This window comes from Anolis carolinensis, chromosome 3, assembly GCF_035594765.1.
Source record: "Anolis carolinensis isolate JA03-04 chromosome 3, rAnoCar3.1.pri, whole genome shotgun sequence".
Taxonomy (NCBI): domain Eukaryota; kingdom Metazoa; phylum Chordata; class Lepidosauria; order Squamata; family Dactyloidae; genus Anolis; species Anolis carolinensis.
In genome coordinates this window covers 216,061,730-216,087,451 of record NC_085843.1, presented here as the reverse complement: position 1 = coordinate 216,087,451, position 25,722 = coordinate 216,061,730, and the positions used below count along the sequence as shown (strand labels likewise).

Here is a 25,722-nt window from a genome sequence, read left to right as displayed (position 1 = left end):
CCTTTTTAGCCTTTAAATCTGTCAGATGTTTCTTGAAGATTAAAAGCTAAGAATCAAAATTTATTGTATAATGTGCAGCAGAATGCTATCCTGTGCATACAAACCAGGGAGAAAACTCCGTTAAACACAGTAGGACTAACTACTGAGTAAATATACATAGGACTGTGTTGTTAATACTTTTAAAGCAAATCTGTCAAGGCAAGACAGGGTTCGCTGTTCCTTGTCAATTTAACAGTTTGAATGACAGGACATTCCAAAGGATCTCTGTTGCCATTTTAACACTCTGTCAGGAAGGCATTTCACCAACAGTTTTCTGAATCTTTATTTCTTTAAAAAGAATGTATTAGCACATAGGACTGAATTCCTCTGTCCAGAATAACCTAAACAGCAACTACTTCCACATTGTTCACTGGAGAAATGAAGGCCAGGTACAGAATGAATAGTGCTTAATTCTTAGGTAAAGGTTTTCTCCTGACATTAAGTCCAGTCGTATCCAACTCTGAGGGGTTGGTGCTCATCTTCATTTCTAAGCTGAAGAGCCGGCGTTGTCCGTAGACACCTCCAAAGTCATGTGGCCAGCATGACTGCATGGAACGCCGTTAACATCCCATTGGAGCAGTACCTATTGATCTACTCACATTTGCATGTTTTCGAACTGCTAAGTTGGCAGAAGCTGGGGCTAACAGCGGGTGCTCACTCCGCTCCCTTGATTCAAACCTGCAACCTTTTTGTCTGCAAGTTCAGCAGCTCAGTGCTTTAACACACTGAGCCACTAGGGCCCCCACTTGATTCTTAAATCTACTTAAACTACTGGAAGAAGGTCAAGGACAGAACTATAATTTTACTGTATGTTAAATGTTATAGAAACATTTGAAGAAGGTTTACACTTAATGGTTTCAAGGGTTGCTCTTAATCAGGTTTAACACCTGTAAAGCAAAACTTTTGTCAATATCAGAAAGAGAAAAACTGAAGAAAAGACATTTCCTCCAACAGAAAGAAAGGATGTGATAGAAACACACCTCTATGCCCTACTCTCAATGTCAATGTCAAGACCAGGGTTAAGAGATTAGTAGTGTAGCATCCACTCCAAACCATGGTAAAGTAAACAAAGGGATGATAGCAACTGTAATTCTGACAGAATCCGTATGAGGAGCACATGGTTTTCCTAAATTTCATTCTTCAACTGAAAATCATTAAAAATGTCTTCTGAAGTTTTAAAGACCAAAAAGGATGGACTAAATGGGTTAGAGGTTGGGTTCTAAGCTTTCAAAATAGCAAACTATTTCTGTAGAATTAGAAGATATGTCACACACACACACACACACAAACCAGACACACAGAGAAGGGAAAGAGAAATATTAAAGTGGAGTTGTGGTTAATGTGTTTGAAATCATGCAGGCAGAGAAGCACAGAAATCACAAGCTGACGCATAGGAGCAGTTTAGGGAACAAAGGACACCACCAACAGCACACCAGGGTCCAGTTATACAACTGTCCCCTATCTGTTACCTCTGTCTAGCGAGGATCCCATCATATATAAGACAAAGGAAAGACAATTTGTTAAGCAATGACACTCACAGCACATTAACATCATCACAGTATCTGTTGATGTGTGATATCTGAAGAACAAAGGAAGTCTGGAGCAATTAACTACCCTGATTACTTTATGTTCTTAATTAAGAAATATAGACAAGAAAGTTGATTCTTTCAAACATTCAAATGCCTAACAAGGTTACTGTATCATTCGTGTCTTAAACAGAAGACAATTTTAAAAATTAGATAAAAGCCAGACTATTATCTGGCATTTTAAGAATTACAGTAGACAAAAACCAGGCGTTATCTGGTTCCCAAAGTGACAATGGGAAAGAATAATCACACTGATCATAATTACACATTCTAATCAAACTCATAACCTATCAAACTTGCACAGAGATGCACACAAGTCTTTTGAGGAAACAGGATGGTTAAAATGTCAAGTGTGAAATAAGTGTTAGAACCTGTTATCTGTGCAAACACTTTTCGGGAAGCCCAAAATAATAAATGATAAATAGATGCAGTAAACAAGCATTTGCCCACTACTCAGGCTATTTTGGGACTTGTGAAAGCAATAGCATCTCTTGAAAGGTGTTAACAAATGCTAACAATAGTCGCAGAAAAGACAGCAAGGGTCTCCAATTTGTTTCTAATTGCATATCACACAATTCTACTATGAAACTCAAACCTTGAATTAAAACGTCTACTTTAAGATTTCAAAATTACCTGAATTACTGTATACAGTAGAGTCTCGTTTATCCAACCTTTGCTCATCCAACATTCTGTATTATCCAACACAGTTTGCCTCCTGCCTAGATCCACAGCTGTTTCTCTAGGCAGCAATGTGCAGCGGGCCAACACGCCCAACAACAACACAAGTGCAGCCATACTCCCAAACAAGTGGCAAACTTGTTGTAAAACATGATGTTTTGGTGCTCAGTTTGTAAAATCATAATGTAATTTAACGTTTAATAGGCTTTTCCTTAATCCCTCCTTATTATCCAACATTTTGGCTTATCCAATGTTCTGCTGGCCCGTTTATGTTGAATAAGTGAGACTCTGCTGTACATTCGTACATAAATCAGCAACACATATAAATCAAGGACAGATTTTGGGTCCCAAATTTTGATAAGGCTCTTTAATAAGTCAACTCTGGCTCCTTGGCTGCCACCCCAAAGAAGCCAAAAGTGACACTACGGTGGAGAGAACAGAAGGGATTGGTACTTCATTTAGATTCTCCCAGAGCGAACTAAGCTCTCCCTTTTGCCTATTCAATGGCACATTTGATGCAACACTGTCATTCAGATAACAGGGTGGTTCCTTTTTTTTAAAGACAGTACTTACATTGACCTGTGGATAAATTGGCTCAGGTTTTTTTGAGGTCTATTTATTTATTTATACCCCTCACCTTTCTCTACCCGCAAGGGGACTCAAGGCTATTTACATATTGCAATTATTCAATGCCTTAAAACACATTGCTTGACTAATTTTTATTTATTTATATATGACTATATACAGTATGCATTTATGAAAAGATTCCATAAACTATATAAAAACGAGTATGGATATCTGGTACCCATATACGATATGCAACCATGACTTCACCCTTTCTGATCACAAAGTCCATCTTACAAGCTATTCAAGAAATTCATCAAAAGCCTTAAAGTTGAACCTAGAACAGGTCTTGGATCCAGGACCTGAATTCTAGCACTTAAGGTTTTGCTTGTTTTAAAAACTACAATTATTAATAAAGAACTATCATATATGAGTTTATAAGACAAGTTCTGTAAACCTCAATAACATTTACCATTCTGTTTTCTTCTTTGGTTGTGCACTGGATAGATTGCCTACAATACTATTCTCTTTCCATCATGTTAATATCTTGCAATGCGAAAATTTAGACTGTGTTTCTGTACTTTTGATTCCTTACACATTTAACTTCTTCATCTCAAGCGGATTTTTTCCCCCAGAGAATATTTTCCATGTTTAGCCATGCTATTAGGTATGGTTATGGGACTTTAAAAATTAAACAAAGGAAAACTCATCAGTAATCAATTCTCCCCTTGATTTGTTTTTCTCAGATAATTGAATTTTTAGGGAACTAACAGACCAGGAAAAAAAACGTGGTCAACCGAAATGATTTGAAATTCTATGTCAAACTTCTACTGGAATTTTTATTATTTCCTAAGATAAAAGCAACAGCAACTGGTATATTATAATTAGAATTACCTAATCATGGTCAGAATACAAAATGCATATTAGAGTTTAGATTTCTGAACATCATGTTCTGAGGGATCTTCCTATTCTTATTCTATTCTATAATTCTGCAAGGTATATTAATTCTACGGGCATAAAAGCAATTGTTCAAGCACACTCTATTAAATAGTATTCTCACTTCTGTATAAAACTGAGCTCTCCAAATCATGACACCATTATCCTCTGATTTTCCTTCCTTCCTTCTTTGTTTTATTTTTTGAAATATCACTGCACAATGCATTATTATTCTTGGAACTGAAGTTGGATAATTTAAGAAGCAAACTCAACATGCAAATTGTGATAGAAAAAAAACAGTAAATTGTGTGTATCGTGTTAGTGGTAAATATATTAGGCCGCTATTGATATAACATGGAGGTTACTCTCAAAATCAGTAGTGTTAATAATAAGTAAAATGATTTCAGTACAACTCTCCATACTGGCAGGTCATCTGCAGCTGGATTTTGCCTTCCAGCTACAATGCTAATTTAAATTTGTCAAATAATATTAAACTCCCCCTTCCAAAAAATTTTTTTCTTTGATCAAAAAGAAAAATGAAAGATTTTCCAAATTAATCATCCTAGTCTGTTTGGAGTGTTGTCTGAAGTCCACCTTACAGCAAAGTGTGCAAAAGTGATCTACCTGTTAGGAAACAGCCTATTTATAGTAATATTCTGGAGTAGTATAATCCTGTTAGACTCAAGCATACAAGACAGGCATACAGACATATGCATACATCAGTTGAATATTCTTTCATTATATATACTGACACAAGCAAGAATGTGCATATACGAGAAGAGGTTAACAATTCATTTTAAGCCAAATGGATTTAGATGGCCAGCTCAGAGAACAATCAAAGCAATGCTTCTTGCAGATGTTGCTGCACATGGACCATGCAGGAAAAGCTACTTTAAGACATAACAAAACAAACCATCTGTCAAAATGACAGCAAATACACTTGTGAATGCCCATGTTGTCCAATATATTAAATGGAACCACTGAAGGCAGTGCTTCAAAGTGTTCACTTTCCAAAATACAATGGTAATGTAACACCAGTCATCATGTTGTAACCCGAGGGGGGAAATCCACGTATAACCCTTGAGCCCATTTCAGAAAGCCAAGAAGACAAAGGGTAAAGGGGGGGGGGGGGGCTGTATCAGCTCATCTTTGAAAAGGGAGGCAAGCAAATGTTTTCCCACCTATTCCCATGTACTTCAAGTCCTGAGCCAGATTCTTCCTAATGATGAGGGAAAAGACAGCAAATGCCCTTTCAACAACATCAGAAACTTGAGAGGTCATAGGCTCTAAATCAAGCATTGGCAAACTTCAGCCCTCCAGGTGTTTTGGACTCCAACTCCCACAATTCCTAACAGCCAGTAGGCTGTTAGGAATAGAAGTTGAAGTCCAAAGGCCAAAGTTTGCCCATGCCTGCTCTAGGCACAAAAGGCTTACCATGCCACATCATTCAAGTTGACTGTAGCCCCTATACTGACAAAAATTAGATGTTTTCAAATGCCTACTGGATCCAAAATATCTCCCATCATGTACCTTACATCTAATTTTAAAACTACAAGAACCTGCTTTGTAGAGTCAGATCAGGGTTTGGAAAAAAAATACTTTTTCAGATTACATTTCCATGAACAACTCTCTCTCCACAATCAGCACAGACATTGGCTGCGGGAATTGCGGATTTGTTGTTCAAAAGAGGTAACGTTTCCAAGTTCAGACTTATCCATCTGGTTCTTTTAATCTTGGCCCATCAATATTGTTTCCAATATCGTTTGTTATATACAGACCAAGGTGAACCAAGTGTGGTCCTCTATCTGTTTTTGTATTCCTGAAGACAGTTTGCAGAGGCAAAAAAAAAAAGGAAAAAAGAAAAGTGAACTATCTCTCTTGGAAGCCTCTAAGGCAGTGGTTCTCAACCTGGGGTCCCCAGATGTTTTTGGCCTTCAATTCCCAGAAAGCCTAAGAGCTGGTAAACAGGTTGGGATTTCTGGGAGTTGTAGGCCAAAAGTATCTGGGGACCCCAAGTTGAGAACCATTGCTCTAAGGGCAGGTGGTTCATGTGTAAGCTGGTTGTAGTCATCCCCTGTCCTATATAGTCATATATCTTAAAAGAAAACATTTTCAAATTCTGAAGTGACTTTCAGGCCATTTCATGTTTACGTTCATCTTTATTTTCTAGTATTTTGGAGGTTTACATGGTCCCCGGAATGTTTTACAGGGGGAAAAATGGGTCTGGACCAAATTTGTCTACCATTGAATAATCTGAGTGCAGAATGGATATGGCTCACAAATGATTCAACACTCCTGTATTTAGAGGCCAAATGGATATTTGCAGTATTGCAAAATGATTGTATTTATCTGACTGTTGTAAGCCAAGATATACATATGCTTGAATAAAAAAATATCCTTTATAGATATAGGTTGCACATGTCTTCTTTACTAAAGAAGAAAATGTTTGAAAGTTTCAAAACTGTTATTAGGACAAAGTAGGATTGCCACCTTTTTACCTGATGAATGATGGACTGTCACATAAGGAATGTGGAACAGGTAGAACGCCAAAGGACGTACAGTAAAAATAATGGTCATGATTCTATTTTATATTAATTGTTAAATACTTAATAAGAGAAAACAGGTAAACAACACCAAATGGCTTCTATAGTCCTGTATTTTCCACCATATAGATTTCGGTTTTCAGAATGGATGGCAAAATAACAAACAAAACAAAATTAAATCACAGCCTTGCTCTTTTAATTATATATTATTACTTATTATTAAATAAATATATATTTCCATGTCCAGAGAAAATATTCGCACAAATCCTCTTTTGATTCATTGGATATGGTCTTCTACAAATGGAAGCCCCCTTCAATTCAGTAGGAACCAGATTACAGCAATTGCTTCCTGCTGGAGGAAGGTGATGGTCTGGGTTTCTTCAGTCCTCACCCTATAGCAGTGGTTGTCAACCAGATGTTTTTGGCCTTCAACTCCCAGAAATCCTAACAGCTGATAAACTGTCTGGGATTTCTGAGAGTTGTGGGCCAACATCATCTGGGGACCCCAGGTTGAGAACCATTGCTCTATACGGTAGCCTCTGAATCTTTCACAACAGCATGGGAATGGTGTTGGGAGAATCAAAGAGAAACCATCTCTCCATCCATTTCTACCACACCCCGCAAAACTTTGCTGAGTTCAGGTTTGGATCCAATCCGTTGTTTTTAATTTATTATGCACAGAGTTTCCCAAATATGAGTACACTAAAAATTACAAATAGGTAGCAATCCTAAGTTCATTATAGCATCAAACATTTTGAAGAGCTTAGTTAAATCCACTTCAGTATTAACTGGTACATGAAACAGCTACTTTGATGAACAGCATCTCTGCACCTTAATCAGACAATGGTGTTACACAAAATTCATGTAAAATTGACCATTTGTATTGCACCATGAGAAAAGGAGGTGAATGTTTAGTGATATTGCCCATGCTATTAATGTCAATGCTTTCATACCCCACCCCCCCACCCCAACAATGTGATCATCTTAAGCAGTCATTATATCGGTTTCTCACCCAAATCTAAATAATATATACCACATTTCATGAGATGAAGTTGTAATGTGGTTATAAAATATTCCCATCAGCTTTAATTATTAGATTTAGAATACTATTACCTTTTTGGTATTCTGTGCATTACTTCGAATTGCAAAACCTACATATCTATGGGGGAGAAATATGACTACTTAAGATTGTGTGTATTTGAGTGCTGTAATGCCATTCTCTTTCAGTCCCTATTGACCACTTCTGTTTTGTTAACTGTGCAATGTGCACCTAATTTAAAGTTATCTACTTGGCTACAAAGCCTACTAGAGTCCTGATCTATTATTTATCCCTATAGCTGAAATTAGGAGTAAATATGTTCTTGATGGTTCAACTCAATAAATTGCTCCTAAGAATATATACACAAGACTTCGCTGAACAGTAGGAATTCCCAGACACAAATGAATATGGCTCAAGGACTGACAACCATTACTGGACAAGAAATATTTCAGTTCTTAAAAGGACATTTGAGGAGACATTTTGCTTTACTAAAAAGACACTATCCATCTCTATTGGTAATTTGGGAAATTGCTTAATTCAAATAAAAGGGGCTATTTTTTCTAACATGCTGCATAAAACTCTTTAAATTAATACTTTGGGTATTAATACTTTGGGTGAACCCACATTGCAATTTAACACCACTTTACCTGTCCTGGCTCAGTTCTATGGAATCATGGGGGTTATAGTTTAAGAGGCACCAGAACTCTTTGGGAAAGAAGACCTTGTAAAACTGAATTAATTCTACAGTGTAGATACACCCTTTGTTCCCATAGAGAGATAAGAGTTGGGGCCCTTCTATACTGACATCAAATGGGGGGCCAATCAAGTGTCCCCAATGCTGGATTGGACTCGCATAGTGTCCGCACTGGGATTTTCTCAACTGCCTCAGAGGCTGGAGGCCAGAGGAAATCTTTACCAGTCAGATGCTCCAAACACAGTTTGATGCTACTGGGAAACCAATTTAGGGATTCCCTGGCCCTCTACGGCACAGAGAATCCCAGCTGCATCCTGATGGGATGGGAGTGAGAGCACTGATGTCTAGAAGGGCACTAGGAAGCAAGTAGATTCCATGTCATGCTACAACAGTGTGTGTGTATGTGGGGGGGGGGGGGGGAGGACAACAACAGGGGGCTGCATCCTATGTCCCCAGACCGTATGAGCCTGTGGAATGTGGTATGGCAGTAAAGACAGTTGCACCTAGTTCCTCTTGGGAACTGACACAAATGTCTTCACTGCCCCTAAGCCAGGGGAAACCTGAATCATAGGGCAGGATTCAGGGGTTCCCTAGAAACAGGTTAACCCAGGACAAGTCTGCATCAAGATGTGTGTTTACCTGCTGCAGGATTGATCTAAACCTACATCAACCTAAGTGCTTAGAGTAGATGGGCTAATAGACCAGGGTTGTCAAACTCATTTTCACCAAAGGCCACATCAGCCTTATGGTTGCCTTCAAAGGGCCAGCTGTAATAAATGTAATTATGTTCCCTGGCATTGAAAATTTTGTGGGCCATGTAAAATGATGTGGTGGGCTGGTTTTGGCTCACAGTCCTCGCTTTTGACACGTGTGCCATAAACACTTTTAAATTTCCCTTTGATTTCTGAGTAGGCTAAATATTTCAAAATAACATCACCTGTCTTTCTGATCTAGATACTATGTCCTCATAACTAATGATGTGTCAAATAAATCCTTGGAGACTCCCAGCTGAAGAGACAAGCTTGTATATTCTCCATCCTTGATTGTATCCAGCACAAAAAGTGTGACAAACCCAGCATTTAATCCTGTACACACATAACAGGGAGTGAATTTGATTGGAATTGGCTTATTTCAGAGTAGACATGAACAATATTCCATTGCCAAACTTGAAGACAGGTGGGGCAGCATGTGCTATCAAGATCATGTCATGTTTTATAGACAAACAGCTTTTTAAAAATGTGTAGACATATTAAAATAGTTTTGAGACCTTTCTTTCAAAGATATCTTACTTCCCAATAAAAACTGGGAAATCTGAAATAATCCCACAAAAAGGGAATAGTGGAAATTATCACTTTTTAAGCCAGGGTGATTTGCTTCTATCTTTAGAACTAGTTCTAGTGATATAGTGCATTCCTGCTTCTACATCCTGAACTCTATCCTATCTTTTCCTCTATATGCTCAGTTTGAAAAAGGATTTCAACAGAACTTGCAGGACTGGGGAGGGATTTACTCTAAAATTTCCTCATATGTAAAAGGAGCAGCCAATGAGAACTTCTACTATTGGTGGTCTTCAGAGGCTAGAAAGAGAAATATATATGTAGCCCTTTATAGCAAAAGAATAAGTATCCATCACCATTTCAAAAAGCTGCACCTGAAATGCAAGGCTAGCATTCTACAGTCAGGAATAAAACAAGACACCAATGTCCCAAGACCCTTCACAGGCAGCAAGAATTGATCATGCAAGGGATGACCCCTTGCAACAAAAGCAAAAAGGAAATTCCTCTTGAAAAGAGACAGAACATATTTTGCATTCCCCATTACTGATGTTATTCACCATTCACAAACGGTTCTACACATCTGTTCAAAGAAATTATTTAACTCAAGGAGCAATTTGTGCTATCATATTACTGGTATATTCTTTTCTTATTTGTTTCACTTTCATTTGCTCAAAGGCCAGGTAGCGTTACTTTAAATACAATTAAAACCTAATTTAAAAGGGCAGTATAGGCATCTGTAATAAAGAGAGTACTGCACATATGGTATCTTCTAAAATCAATGTGATGTTTGCATTAGAATAGAAGGTCAACGGCAGAATTGTTATTGAGCTCTGAACATCTCAGAAAAAGAATGAGACATTTATGCAACTGTCAGAGGTAAGTATTTATTGATAACAGATCATCAAGCTGCCTCCAGTGTTCTGTACCAACATGAAAAAGGCCACACTCTGTTTTAGCAGAGATGCTACCAGATTTATTACCAGACTCCTACAGCCATAGCTCACTTCTTGAGCAAAGCAAGTTGACAAACTAGGACATGGTCCATACATCACAGCTTGTCCTATAGAATTTCAAACTCCTGCCATATTTTACAAATGAAAATTAGGACGTGACAGGCATCATAATATGGTCAAGATGGCAATGGCTATTTTTATTAATAAAAAACACGGACCAGCTAGTAGGTTTGGCCCTGAATCAGTTTGAACAAAAACAATTTGTAATATTTGATGGTCCGTTTTGTTTAATTTCTGAAAACAGAACAGGGAAGAGGGCACCGAAAAGCTGACTAAAACGGATTAAGGGTGCCAGATTTTATCAGCTACTGGACAGGAAGGAGTTAAGTCTACAATATACCTGAGGCAGGAGTCTGCTGCAGGCTCCTGGAGAAGATGGGATTATTGCAGTGTCTATTTCTTCCTGCCCTGGCAGCAGCAGAGCCCTCCCATTTCTTTTTGGAAAGTTTCCTAGGCTCCTCCTCCAGAGAGGGCCCTGCTGGAAACTCACTTTCCCAGCAGCACTTGCCATGGGGAGGGCACTGAAAAGTCTCCAAGTTCCACTCTGAGCATGATGGGAGGCGAAGTTTTTCCCCCCTCTTTCTGTTTCTCAGCCAATAAAAAGCCTGGTTGTGACCATGTTCCGATTGGCTGAGAATGGACACAACCGGCGATTACAATTTAGAACTCTCTTGTAGTTTGTTTTATTTTAAAAACTTAAAAGAATTCTAAAATATCAGTAGATTTGTGAATTGTTCTGAAACTTGGCAGGCCTGCATATGTAAATGAGGTCTGAAACTGGAGTAGGTTCCATGCTGATAGGCCTTAAAATGACTAAGGATTGAGCTTTTAATGCTTCCCATTGCAGTCAATGAACCAAATCTTTGCCAATGAAAACAGCAACACCCCTGCCAATCCAAGTAACTTCTCGGTAAACAGAATGAGGGGTTAGCAAAAAATGGACCCTGAAACGGTGTATCTTTTGGCCGAATTGCACACCTCTACTAGCTAGAAGGGTGCTACAATTTACTTTTTCCAGAACCAACTGAAGAACAAAATCTCCCCCCTCCGTTCCCCATTGAATTAACTAAATGTAGACTACTTTGACACTCTGAACTCAGTTTGCAGCACCTGAAGGAAGCTGAGTAAAAAGCAGCTGAAAAAATTGGATGTCAGAAGTATACTTAAGAGTAATTAGCCATTTAATCTGAGTAAGGATGAGGATTCAAAACCAGTTACTTGTGGAGTGCCTACAGGGGCACTCGAGAAACTGGCAAGAGGCTGGGACGATGGCTACAAATATCAATTTAATTCAAGGATCCCCCCCTACCCCTACTTTGGTTGGCAGGATGTGCTGATAAGAAGCCACCTATCTGATGAGAACCAGCTCTAGATGAAAGCAGGGCAAATTAAGAAAGGGAAGGGGAATGTTCCTGTGGGAATGTTGTGTCCTCCTCTCCAGGGGAAGGTATTTGTTTACCTTCCACCTGAACTGTATATTCAGTTTCTTCCCGTGATTGCTTCAACACTAGCTCTTTCCTGTATGGCAGGGGGGTTCGACTAGATGGTCCATGTGGTCTCCTCCAACTCTATACTATGATTCCTCACAAGCACTCTGCAATCTGGTCTCGGGTTCCTGCTCTACATGGGATACATGCTGATTGTCTGCAGCGGATTTTAGAACTTGAACCGGAATATTAGGAGAGTTGTTTTTTTAAACACACTATTTATGGATATGCAGTTCTGGTGTATACATCACATTAGCCAAGTAAACACTACAGAGGCCCAATAGCTGGGACTACTGACTGTGATTTAAAAAAGACAACCTCTGTTTCTTTTAACTAGCTGTGTGAAATTTGACAGGCTATTTTTCAAAACGGAGGCTATTATACTTTACAGCATTTTAAAGCCAAAAGTATACAAAGATACCCAGGAACAAGCTTAACTGAAACCAGCGTACAGATAGAGTAACTTCTGCCTCAATTGAATCTTCAACAGATTTTATCAAATTTTCATATGGTGAAATAATTGAGAAATAAAGGGAAAAATCTGAGAGTTGGGAAATGACGGTGAAGATATGACCTATGGGACATAATTTTCACTAAAGTCCATAATTAGATAATTTTCAAGCTTGAAACATAAGACAGTGATACCAACTTTAATTTACTCAAAGTTGGTAAATCCTATACATTTTTGGGAAGAAGTGCCTTTCTCTCAAAAAGGCAAGCAGATTCACCATTTTTTGAAAATGTGTCACAAATGATTTATGCCTAAATGGGCTAAAACTGCTATAGGGCAAGTTCTTTCTTAGTATCTTAAAAGTATAATTGCAGTTCTGTGCCTGTCAATACAGATATTCAGATGTTAGCAAGCTGAGAAGCCCATCATAAAAAGCCTCTTAAAGAGTTCAATTGCTTCCGAAGGAATGCCCTACTTGCTTAGGCCATAATCTGTCATATTAAAAAGGCATTCCTCAGGGGAGTCTTCCGTCATTGCTTCTTTCACAAACTTATGCATTTGTCAACGAGACAATTCAACACAGCATTGCTGCAATTTGGAATTATGCAGCCTTATTTTAAAAAACTACTCAGCGTAGAAGATGTCTCTCTTGGAAATACCCCAAGGCATTGGTACAGTATGCTAGACATAAACATCAGCAAATATAAGATCGAGGGAGCTTTATAAAGAGATCACTGCATTTAATTAGAAACATATTTTTATCATTATCCTGTTTTTTCCCTGAATTCCCTCAGCACCTTTCTGTTAAAATCATGCAGTGATAGAAAGAGGGAAGGCATGTTAATAAGCTCAGGCATTAGCTCTGCAGCTATTCAGGTTTTAGCACTCTTCTGCTCACGTCAGGACTGTCCTTGAAATCTTTCTGAGATAACAGTCAGGCTATACTGTATAGGCAATACATAGTTCATATTCGACTCGATCTTTCTAGTGTGCATGCTTTCAGAATAAATATAAATGTCTCCCTCTAGGGTTCAGAGGATCACCAAAATTTCTTCCTTTGCATAACTTCAAATCTCTTATGGTTCAGATGAAGTTATCACTACACTACTTTCATTGTGACATTATGGCAAATGTACCTTTTAAAAAGCAAAAATCTTGAGTCCTTGCAGAGTTGTCTAGTGCTTGTAATATTTTGAAAGCTATGGGAATGACTAATGGCTTTTCCATTTAATCTCTGTCTGGCTAAATGGGACCGAACCTAACATTTCTCATCACTTTGACGTAGTTCAATTTGATAAAACTTCACTATACCTCTTCCTTGGCCCAACATCTGTTAAATATGAAAGCTATAATCCATATTCATCCTGACAACACTAAACTGGAATGACAGAGATACTAAACTACAGTTTGAATTAAATACAATTTTGAATTTTTTTTCTTCGTTTTTATTTTATTTTTAAAGGCATATAGAATCTACTGGTGAGCTCCTAAGAAGTAATATATCATTGGCATCTCTTGAAAAGTATGTTAACACACACACTGGTGCACATATACATACTACTCATACTATGTAGATTTTTTTTAATTTAAAAAACCCTTTTTGTTCATTGAAAAGACATTTAATATTCCATCTAGTTTTTAATAGGTCATTAAATGTCTTTCATTGAATATATAGGGTTAGGTTCTTTGAAGGCAATAGATGATTATCTCACAGTTCTTTATTTATTCATTCTGAGAGAACAACTTATCGCCAAAGGTGGTTTAAAAGTGAGTTAACTGTGTAACTTTAGGCATGTGAGCCCATACCCAACTTTTTCATTCTTCTAGAATAAAAAAAAATAGTTAATACATTTAAGGCAATTTCATTAACTCCAATAGAATAAAGGTTATTGCTTTCACTTTTTCACACAGTAAAAGTCAACCACAGTTACTCAGTTAATAGTTATCGCAGAAATGTAGGGCAAGGGTTATTACACAGTATTCAGATGATTTACCAAAAATTAATTCTGTACATGAAAGAGCCTAACATTTAATTCTTGCTACCATATTTTTGTTGGGATAGATTGAGTTGCCATATTTCAGAATATAAAGCTGTTTCACATTCCAAATAAGCCAGTCTTTTTTTAAGGTAATGGGGAAAGAGGCTAAATATAAACTGTCCCTTTTCAAAGGAGGTGCACATGAAATCTGAAGCACAAATCGGTTGAAGCAACATGCTGACAAGTCAGTACCTGCCAAAAGTCCTGATGGGAGGGGAAAAGGTTAGGAAGAAAGGGAAGAAAGGGAACAACTGTTTTGGTTACAAAATAAAAATAAAAAGAACCAATTACAGAGAACACATCATAACAGGAAGAACCCCAGAACAAAGGAACAACAAAAATCAATTGTTTCAGGAACGAGAAGGCTCCACACCTCAAAACCAAGAAATAATAGAAAGCAGAGAAAGATCAGTAACACTTGGGAGTGATCTGCTAAATGTAATGAACTGAAATTAGTAGTTACTAACAGTAGAAAAGAAGAAGAGACACAACTGAAATGCTTCCAGTTTATGCCGAAAACACAGTATGCCACAAAGGTTTGATTAGCTGTTTGTTCACAGAAACAAAAGAAATCTCCCCATAGAACACCCATATCCCAGCAGTCTCCAACCTGATCCCCTACAGCTCTTAGAATTCCTTGGAGCATGGTCATAGCTTTCCCAAGCTCTAGCTGGAGTGCAAATCTGATCATTTGGAGCCAGCACAGCCAATTTTACTTCAGTTGCAATAATGGGATTGCCATTCCAACACACAGTTTGGGGAGACTGCTATATTCCATGCATAAAAATTAACAACTAATGTTATTATCTTTAAAGGGATGTCTACTCTTATGAGTAACACCTCATAACAAACATAACAAAATTAAACACTGCTTTTAAAGATTAATGGCTAGCCTCAGGTTGAAATCTGAGGTGGATATAAACCATCTTCCTACGGACGAAGCTTATCGGAAATCTGTGCTGCTCTTTGCTCTTGAAGTGTTTTGAAAAGGATGCAAGTATGTTGTAGAACTAGCTACTTTCCCCTTAAAATATACTAAAACACATCGAGACACGGACATGTTTACATGTTACACATATTATCATTACGAGTACGCACATGCACAGAATGTTCCTATACCTTTAACTGCAAGAGGAGCAAAATCTTCTGAAATTCCTTCTTCTATACAATTGTTACAGCACAGTTCAGTCAACAACCTTAAGGTATATAGGTGACTTCATTACTGATTGGCACCAGACACAGTAAATAAATAAATCCAGAGAAGAAATTGTGTATAAAGCTGTACCTGGATAGAACAGACAGATGTGTTGTCGAAGCCTTTTATGGCCAGAATCACTGAGTTGCTGTGAGTTTTCCGTGCTATATGGCCATGTTGCAGAAGCATTCTCTCCTGATGTTTCACCCACATCTATGGCAGGCAACCTCTAAGGATGCCTGCCATAGATGTGGGCGAAACATCAGCAGAGAATGCTTCTGGAACATGGCCATACAGCCTGGAAAACTCACAGCAACCCATACAGATGTATGTTTGCTTTAATTGATGGACACATCCATTTACATGCAACTTGGGATACAGAGACAACCCTAAATTTGTCCCAAAAATGCCACAAAAAATTCTAATAAAGGTGCCTTGTGAGGATGTGAACAATTTCTGGGAGAATATCTTCTGTGGAAGATATGGAGGAGGAAAAAGACTGAAGAGAGTAAAGGGGAAGTGACTGAATAAAAAGCAACAACTAGAATATCTCTTCTCAACCTAGCAATGTAGACGACCAGCAAATTACCCCAACGCCACTGACACTACACACCAAAGGTCAGTTCTGTCTCTATACCATATTATCATATCTACATAGTTTTCAATTTCAGAGTGACAATTGATTACTTATGGACTGACTTATGGTCCACAAACTACCACTTTGAATAGAAGTGAATTAGAGGAAACAACTGGAAGTAGTATTCTACGCAGGCTTCATTCAGCAATATCTCTAAGGCAAGAGAGTAGCAAGATGAATTTTAGATTTCTATTGCAGCCTTGGGCCTGCACAGTAGAAACAAAACTCAAGATATTTGATTTATTGGACCTACTGGACTACATCGCATCCCACTTTTGTTCTAAGAAATATATACCAAATCATTCCGATGGCTATCTCTCCCTCTTCTTATTAAATAAGTCGATGCCAGCAATTACTTTTGACTTTCATTAGCATTTTAATTCCCGTTTCAACATTCAATAATTATTCTTTATTATGGGTAAATAAAAATTTAAAAAATACTTTATGCATTTTAACTAGTTAAATTTATGATGGCATGGGAAGGACTAAAATCTTTTCCAAATAATAAGCACATTACTATGAAAACCCACTGAAAAATCAGAATTCATAACAGTATAGGATAGCAGCAGAGTCCAACGTTTTGTTTTCCACACTTGTTAATTAATTGGTTTGGACACTGGGAAATCTATGTAAACTCAGAAACCTTATATAGACATATGTACATTCCATTTCTTATAAAGAGAATCACAGAATCTTTGAATTTTAGAGTTGGAAGGGACCAAACCGCCTGCTGTACAAGAATACACAACTAAGGCACTCCTGAAATATTCCTTTCCAATCTCTCTTTAAAGACCTCCAAAGACAGACAACCCACTACCATTTCTGTAATTTAAATCTATTAGTTTAGGTTCCAGTCTTTTGAGCAGCAGAAAACAAACTTTTCCCATTTTCTGCATGATATACCCTCAGATATTTAAAGATAGCTTGCATGTAACCTTTTCTGTCTTTTTCCTCCAAGCTAAACATACTCAGTTGTTCCTTATACATTTGATTTCCTTACAAATTTGGGTGCCCTTCTCCGAATGTGTCCTCACTTGTTGATATCTTTCTTAAATTGCGGTGGGCAGATGAGATCTGACCAGAGCTAATAGAACAGTACCACAACTTCCTTCAGTCTGGATTCCAGGCTCTCAATGCATTCCAGAATTGCATTGGCTTGTTGACCACTGCAACAATACAAAGCTCTACTTGTGTACAAACTTAGCAGTTGACAGATATGTTGAATGTAAAATGTGAACACTCTTACATGGCAAACCTGTGCAAGTCACTGTATATTTTAAAGGGGAAAAGGAGTGATGTATACATACATGAAATCACAACTAATACTTACATTCTGGGTTTGGGTTTTCCACACCCTACAACACATAGCACACAGACAAAGCTATCCCATTAAAACAGGAGAAATTACTCAAGAATAAAAGAAAAATATGGAAATGATTTGATGGACAGACTGTGCATATGAAAATACAGAAAATTCAATGTATACCCTGTTATGAAAAATTTGTCCTTGTCATCTGAATTCTCTTTCAGAATAAAGTTCTTGACAGTTTGAGTTTTCTGTTAGTCAACAGCAGTACAGAACAATACATATGGAAAGAATCACCTTACACCGTACTGTGGTCATGAAACAATAATGTAAAAGTTTTGAAATGGTTTTGCAGTATGAGTTCATATTCTCAGAACAGATTCAGTCAGTCTTCTAACATGAAGCTAAGCTATATGTAAAATGTACATAAAATAAAACAGATCTGGAACATGATTCACATTTCCCGACAACCAGTCATAGACAAAATTATAATAACAATTCAAGGAAACTCATTTCTGGTATATGAAAAAATGTTAACAAGACCCTATGTGCTAATCTGTCTGAGTGATATCATAAATCTACACTGCCTCCTCAACAGAACTCAGCTTTATTATTCCAACGTAATAAACATCCGAGACTTAGTCTTTCTTTTTCCACTCCAGGAAGGCCAAGAAACAAAATCAGATTCTGCAAGTCAGAGTATATGGCCATATAGAAAGGTTTCATAGCCAGTTCTCCTACAGTCTTCTCATGAGAGAGAAAAATGGTAGCAGCTTCAAGACAACCTCCATCACTGCCATCATTCAATCTCCTTTTGCCACTGTCACATGAAAAGAGTCTATTCAACCAGCCAGCTGGACTGGAGGAGAATTGGGTGGCAATGTTATCTCATTTGGGCAATGAACAGAACAGAATAAAGTGAAAAAAGCAATAATAACAACAAAAGATTCATTACAGTCTACAATGCTGCACATTTGGCTAGGCACTGGATTTAAACCTCCCCTTCCATGTAGGCTTATGGGAAGTCAATTGCTCTCCAGAATAAGCAGACTAGGATACTTTCTGTGAGCTCTTTAAAATACATCAGCATGTAGTTCATTAAAATGAAAGGTCAACCAGTAAAAAATCAAAGCAGTAAGGCAGCAAGCAAATTTCTTTCTCTTTAAGATTAATACCTGATGAGATATAGAAGTGAACAAGGAGGTAAGCACAACTTGGAAATCTGCACCTCATTTTCAGATATAGCCTCATATTTTTAGTAGAAGCTTAAACACAGTGTGAAGGAGCAATGTGATTGTAGTTATTGATACCCAACGAGAAAAGTTATAATATTCCCATTTCAGCTTTTGAGAAAGAAACCAGGGCAATTTTGCACATTGCATTTTTCTGAAGTAGGGATAAAACAGTGAATAATGAACATAAGCTTTTCTTAAATGAGAAGTATAATTTTTGTTGCAATTAATATTCAAAAGCTTAAGATGAGTAGGAAAAATATTGCTGGTAAAGAAGTCTGGAGAATAAGAGAAAAGAACAGTGTTTTTCAAGAAATTAAGTATGATCTTGTTCTTCCAGTATTAGTGCAATGCAAGACAAGCAGAGAGAGGCTGTTTAGAATCTTCATTGTTTTTGCATTCACCATAGTAGGTTTATTTAAAAAATTAAAACCCAACAAGCTCGGCTATAAAACCCACACAGCTTCATTTACTAATATATCATGTTATAAAAAAGACTATACATTCCCCAAGTAGCTAAAATAACAATTAGCATGCAGTAAGAATTTGAAGACTCTCACCTTTCCATCGTAGCGTTTTACCACAAACTGATCAAGACCTAGGTCTGAAAGGAAGAACAAGGACAGCAAATTAGATTGGTGTAGTTTTGCTTAACTAATATGACATTGAGGCTGGATAACTGCCATATAATCCAGATTATCAACTTACTTAATTCACATTATCTGCTTTGAACTGGATTATATGAGTCTACACTGGAATATAATCCAGTTCAAAGCAGATAATCTGGATTGTATATAGAAGTGTAGATGGGGACTGAGTTAAGTGATGCTGCTACACATGAAAAAACATTCTTCCACTTTCCATTTTTGTCACTCTCCATTTTGAAATACCGCAAAGCATTCTCTTGATGGATTCCAAACAGAAATGGCAAATTTTCAGGATGCTGAAAATAATAGACTTTAGTTAGATCTCATGTGAGAAGATGAAATGGACAAGCACGCATGGCTGTAGATAACAGCACTAGAGATTTTACAGCAATCTGTCATTTGAAGATGAAACGGACAAGCACGCATGGCTGTAGATAACAGCACTAGAGATTTTACAGCAATCTGTCATTTACCACCTGTTGTAGTTCAGCCAAAGGCTGAAGATGAAGGGATTATTTTATCAGTGGTTATGAGGACTGGGTTTTCCAGTGAGGAAAATGAGGGGATTTTAGATGAGGATTCTGCCTGGGAGAATGGGTCTGTGTCTAGAGAGAGAAGAAAGCTTCAGAGCAGACAGTGAGATGCTGTGGCATCAGACTACAGGAAGAACCTTTCCTCTAGTCAGTCCTTAGCAACAGAAGATAAGGAGCTGGAAGAGAGATATCTTTCACCTAGGAATACACCTAAAGTTAGTAGAGTTTGAGACTTGGATCTCTGGGAGGAGGGAGCCAGATTACAGGGGCCACAGAGAATTCGTGAGAAACAACAGTGAGAAATCCTTGAAGAAATAGAACAGATGTCAAAGGCATGAATTCATAGCTTTGTGGTACTCTATGGGATTGTTTACTTGAGGGTCAGAGCAGGAAACTGTGTTACAGCATGAATCTTGGGTCTTGTTCAGTGTTCACGTCTGTGTCTCAGTTCTTTAGGAAAGTCTTGTACTCATGTTAATGGATTCATGTTTTGAAAGAAGTTCCTGTATTCCTGCTTATGGATTTATGCCTATGCTTTGATTCCTGTTATTTTCATGAACCTTGTTATTTTTGACCAGAACTTGCTGTTTGAACTATTGCCTTTTGAATGTCTTTTTCCTATTGCTGTTTGGACATTGCTTTTTATATTACCTTTTGCCTTTGGCTTTTAAATGTTTGCTTTTCTGAACAAACTGTTTAGTTAGTGGGTTGTTGTATGTCTTTCAGGCTGTGCGGCCATGTTCGAGAACTATTCTCTCCTGACGTTTCGCCCACATCTATGGCAGGCATCCTCAGAGGCTGTGAGGCATGAAACAGCCTCTGAGGATGCCTGCCATAGATGTGGGCGAAACATCAGGAGAGAATACTTCTGGAACATGGCCACACAGCCCAAAAGACATACAAGAACCCTGTGATCCCGGCCATGAAAGCCTTCGACAACACATTGTTTAGTTAGTACTATTGGACTCCTGTGTGGTGCTGGGTTCAAAGCTGAATCCAGTCTAGAGTGCAACACCACCATCAAACAGAGTCAACAAAAAGAAAAAATACTACCAAAACTACATAGAGTTTTCACTATTTAGAACTCTCAAGCTTCTATGACACCTCTGTTCCATCTGTAATCAATAAATTGGTTAAGAATCTGTAAATGATACTTTTCACTATTCAAACAAAATTGCAATAAATTGGATCTGAGAACTATGTGAAGAAGGAACACACCAGCAGTACCACTGTTCTATAAAGCTAGTTCAAAAAGTACTATATAAGGCTAAAACACTTCTTGGGTTTCTGCAAGAGGCTATGATGTAATGACCACAGTTGGTTAACTTTCCAAACAACTTGTAAAGTATTCCTGAACCTATTCTTGTGACTGGATAATGGAAAGGCTACTTGCATATATAGAAAGTCTTCAAGAATCACATAATCACTCATATGAACTTTGAGGATGGGAAACAAAAAAATAAAGTTTTTTTAAAGAATATGTTCTGAATATCAGATGAAATAATCCAAAATCCATCACATCTGAAAATTACTCATAGTTTTTCATACTATGTGGCAATAATTAGAGAAAAAAATTAAAGGGTTAAATTATGAAGAAAAGTATCCTATCTCAGCTGCACAGTTACTATTTTAAAAAGTGAAGCTGGTGAATGTTATTTTGTTTTAATTTTAGTATTGTATTGCATTGTCTTTAGGACCAGTGTAATGCTAAATGTTCACCTTCTGTGTTATATGGGTTTTTCAGTGTTTACCTCTGGGCCTAGATATATTTTATTTCTGACTTATCAAGGAATTTGATCAAGTGCTACCAAACTGATTCCACCTATATACATATTCACTTGCCCAATATGTGTCACCTTGGAGCCTGAGAATAAAACCCAGCAAGGAGCTTTAAGGTTTGAAGAATAAAGTGAGTGATAGGAGCCCAACAGTTGGAACTGCATGGGCAACCTGGAGAGGAAATCCATCACACAACTGAACAGTGACAAAGAAAGAAAGGAAAAGCAATTAATGAGTTCATAGTCACAAATATGGGCCGGGCTTTATGTCAGGGTCTGCAATACAGACAAAGATTAAGGGCTGCCAGGCCCAGCATGTGAGTCAGTAGCAAGCAGGGAACAACAACAGCTGCAGATTGACACTGAGGAAGCTACCTCTGCAGTGCAGGACCAAGTGTCTCAGGCAAGTGGGAGTCCTGAGATAACTCAGGATCAGGAGAGCAATGAGGCAGAGTTAAGTATCCCAGAAAGACTCATGCTATTCAGCTGCGTAGATCTGCCTGGTTAGCACAGAGAAGGGCCAACAGCTGAGAACACTTGTGCTATGGAGCATAAAGAGTGGCAGTTTGGATTTGGCCTTTGCTATAGTTTGACCTTGACTTTGGATTATGTATAGTTTTGGTGAGGACCTTTGGATTGGACTACTGAATACGACTTTTGAATTATCCCTGCATAGTTTGTTGTTTGAAACTACTTTGGCTTGGATCCCAGGCGAGCATAGTGAGTGGCTGTTTATACTGAGAGACACTGTGCAGGATTGGAACACTTTAGCACAGCAGGTTAAACCACCAGCTGCAATAAATCTTGTCAGTTGAGAGGTTGACAGTTCAAAGCCTGGGTCAGGGTGAGTTCCTGACTTTTAGCCCAGCTTCCACTTACCTAGAGGTTTGAAAACAAAATGTGAGTAGATAAATAGGGACAGCTCAAAAACAGGGAGATATTAAGGCACCCATAAAAATGCCAGTGATTTGATCTAAAAATGGAGGAAGTTACGAACAATACTCTTCGGCAGGGAAATAGAGCAACAGCACACACACACACACACACCCTGGCCAGAACTGAGCACAAACCTCCAAGAAAGCTGAAGATGGGAAAAAGCCTATACATCTATGTTCAGTTGCCTATCTTGTCTTTGTATAAATGGCATTTAATGTGTGCCGTGTATTTATGTTCTGTGATCCGCCCTGAGTCCCCTTCGGGGTGAGAAGGGCGGGATATAAATATTGTACATAAATACTGTAAATAAAATATTTTGGTAGACAATAGAAATTAAGGAATACCTGTCAGAAAAGAATGACAGCAAATCGCAGATATATAGATGAATAGGATTTTAAAAATAAGGTCTGGTAAAAATGAATGAAAATTGTGTGACAATGACAGGTATTGATAATATATACAATTATCTCATAATTATTACTCTTCTATGTGTGTTTTTGTTTTGTTTTTGTTTTTTTAAAAAGAGCATACCGTATTTAAAATGAGTTACTGGAGAAAATCTTAAATAATTGCCATGGCATCTTATTACTCAGATGGAAAGATGAAAGGAATAAAGGTGGGAAAACAGCCTTTGATCATTGAGGCAAATAATATATCATCACCACCTGTTCACGAGTAAAAGTGATAAAATGCTCCATGTTTATTTGGAAGTTCATAATAGTCAAGGTGCAGAAAATGGAGCTATTAATCAATTCAGAATATCTATTAGACTCTTACAAGCCAAAGCAATATGCCTCCATGGTCATCAATTTTAAAATCCAAAAGCAAAGTTATAAATTTGTCAAACAACATACTGGATTTGTAAATTTTATATTAAAGAGCAACCACCTGAAAAGGTTTTGGGGAGGGATACCTGACAGAAGACTTTTAATCCCCTTTATAGCCAATGGCACAAATTTAAGCACATGCTTAACTTTCTCCTCCCAAGGTCAGTGAGACCTGAAAGTGCTTAACACTGGCTTGGCAGGTCACTATAACTTTGTATTAAATCCATGCACGGCACTCTACAAATAATATGAGAGATAAGTATTTCAAAGAGTTTATGCTTGATTATTTTGGTTGCACATCTTAGGTTTAGTTACACAACAAAGTATTAGGACAAATGAAGTTGTCCCCAACACTTCATGGAAAAGTGGACTTCTCTAAGTTGGAGGAAGCTAGCAGCTCCAGATATAAAGAGTAGCAAAGGAGAAAGATAAAGTCTTTCAAGGACACAGGAGACCACAAAACAGCTGAAGGCATAGACTGAACAATGAAAGGTCATCGATAGAGATGGTACAGGATGAGAAGAGGCATGAAAAAGTTTATTTGAAGGCAAGTGTGAGACATTTGTGCAGAAAACAGAGATGGAATAACACTACTTATTTTACTTATTTAAGTTGGGTGAATGAAAACAAGTATTTTTAAATCTCTTAAAATTTAAATTGGATTTTAAAATATTTTCAATAATTATTAGGTGACTATTAAAATCTCTATATGAACAAGAGGTTTCTAGAATGATCTTTTCATTGATTCGTTACTTTAGCAAGGTACAGAGAATTACAGAAGAAGTTTTATGTGAGTAGAAAATATTAATTATCCCTCAGCTGATGAAATTAAACCTGCTTGAATCTGCTCAGTACATTCAGTGAGAAACTGTTAAGAGTGTTTTACATGGATAACATTCTGTAGAATACCTACAAACTAAACTTTTTAGTGCTAGTTTTCATGCAGTCAAAACAGCATACCATCTTATACACAAGAGAAGGTACTGGCATGCTTGGGGGAAGTCCATGAAGTACAAAGACAAGATAGGCAACTGAACATAGATGTATAGGCTTTTCCCATCTTCAGCTTTCTTGGAGGTTTGTGTCTAGGATGAAATTGTTCCCGCATGAAAGCCTTTATTTGGGTGGGGGGCACTGGCAGGGTCGGGCTACATGTTTATGGCTCTCACTATAACCTGCATGTCAGTGGGGGGAGGCTCATTGGTGTCTCCTGCTCAGTGGGAACTATAGCTGTTTGTGGAGGCAGGAGGCTGTCTACACTTCCTCCACATTTTTTCACTTTTATTATATGTATAGATAGATAATGAACGTACAGTGTGTTAATAATGTATCCTGGTTGCTTTGGATTTTTTTTTAGTATACTTCTATTAAGAGCTGTGTCAAAATCTCTTTGGCAAAAGTAGATGTTTTGTAAATTGATATTCTGGTGAACTCATTTGGCAGTGAAATATAGAAATGTAGTACTTTTCAGCATACACAGAGCTTTATGATAATCATTTCCTTGATTTTGTAATTACTTTTATTAGTAAGTGTGGCATTGCAATGCAATAATATCCAAGCAGATGTATTCAATATCTGAGATCTACAACAAAATCTTGCTGAGAATACAACATTCCATTCTATTCCTGTTGCCACAATAATCAGTCAACATGATGCACCATTTGATCATATCCAGTCGTCACTTGTTGGAAGGGAGGGACTTTTTGCTCCTTCAGAGTTTTTTCCCATAAGCATCCTTCTATTCCCATCTGTCTATTCCTATTACCTGTGCTTCCACATATTCTCTCAGTGCAGCCTGTTTTTATGTGCTTCGATTCATCTTTAGCCACATATTTGGAGCCATTGATCTCTCCTGAGACAATACCAGGGTAAAATTAATGATTGACAATGCTTGAAATTTCCTCCTTTTCTCATAAAACACATTTACTCATCCCTGCTGAATTCCTTCAATGTAGGCTATTTCAACATGGTATGAACTGGCAGGGTCCAAATGCGGCATATATTCTGCCCAAGGAAGATGTTCCAACACACCTGGAAATCTTTTCTCTGACTGACATCTTAAAGACAACCAAAGAAGTTACAAATAGTTATCATCTCCCAAGTCTCATTTTAGGAAAGAAAATGGGTAGCATCAAAGTCCACATCATCATATTTAAAAGACTCCTCTCAAAAATGACAGCAAAGGAACAAATTCTAATTCCCCACAAAGAAGAAGTAAGAGGTTTCATGTCCCAAAACAGCAATGCTCAGCAGCCCAATTTTTGTCTGATGGCCATGGTAGTTAG

The 25,722-nt window shown here is 37.7% G+C and overlaps 1 protein-coding gene across 2 annotated transcripts in view; it reads right to left on the bottom strand.

The window, feature by feature from the left end:
* Positions 1–25,722, bottom strand: part of micu1 (mitochondrial calcium uptake 1) — a 202,469-nt gene that overhangs the window by 120,719 nt on the left and 56,028 nt on the right. For both annotated transcript variants that reach the window (XR_010004610.1, XM_008106670.3), the window contains exon 5: positions 19,277–19,320. Coding sequence is in view for 1 of the 2 variants with exons in the window: in XM_008106670.3 (XP_008104877.1) it covers positions 19,277–19,320 (44 nt within the window). In the remaining variant the exon portion in view is untranslated. The remainder of the gene's footprint in view (positions 1–19,276; positions 19,321–25,722) is intronic.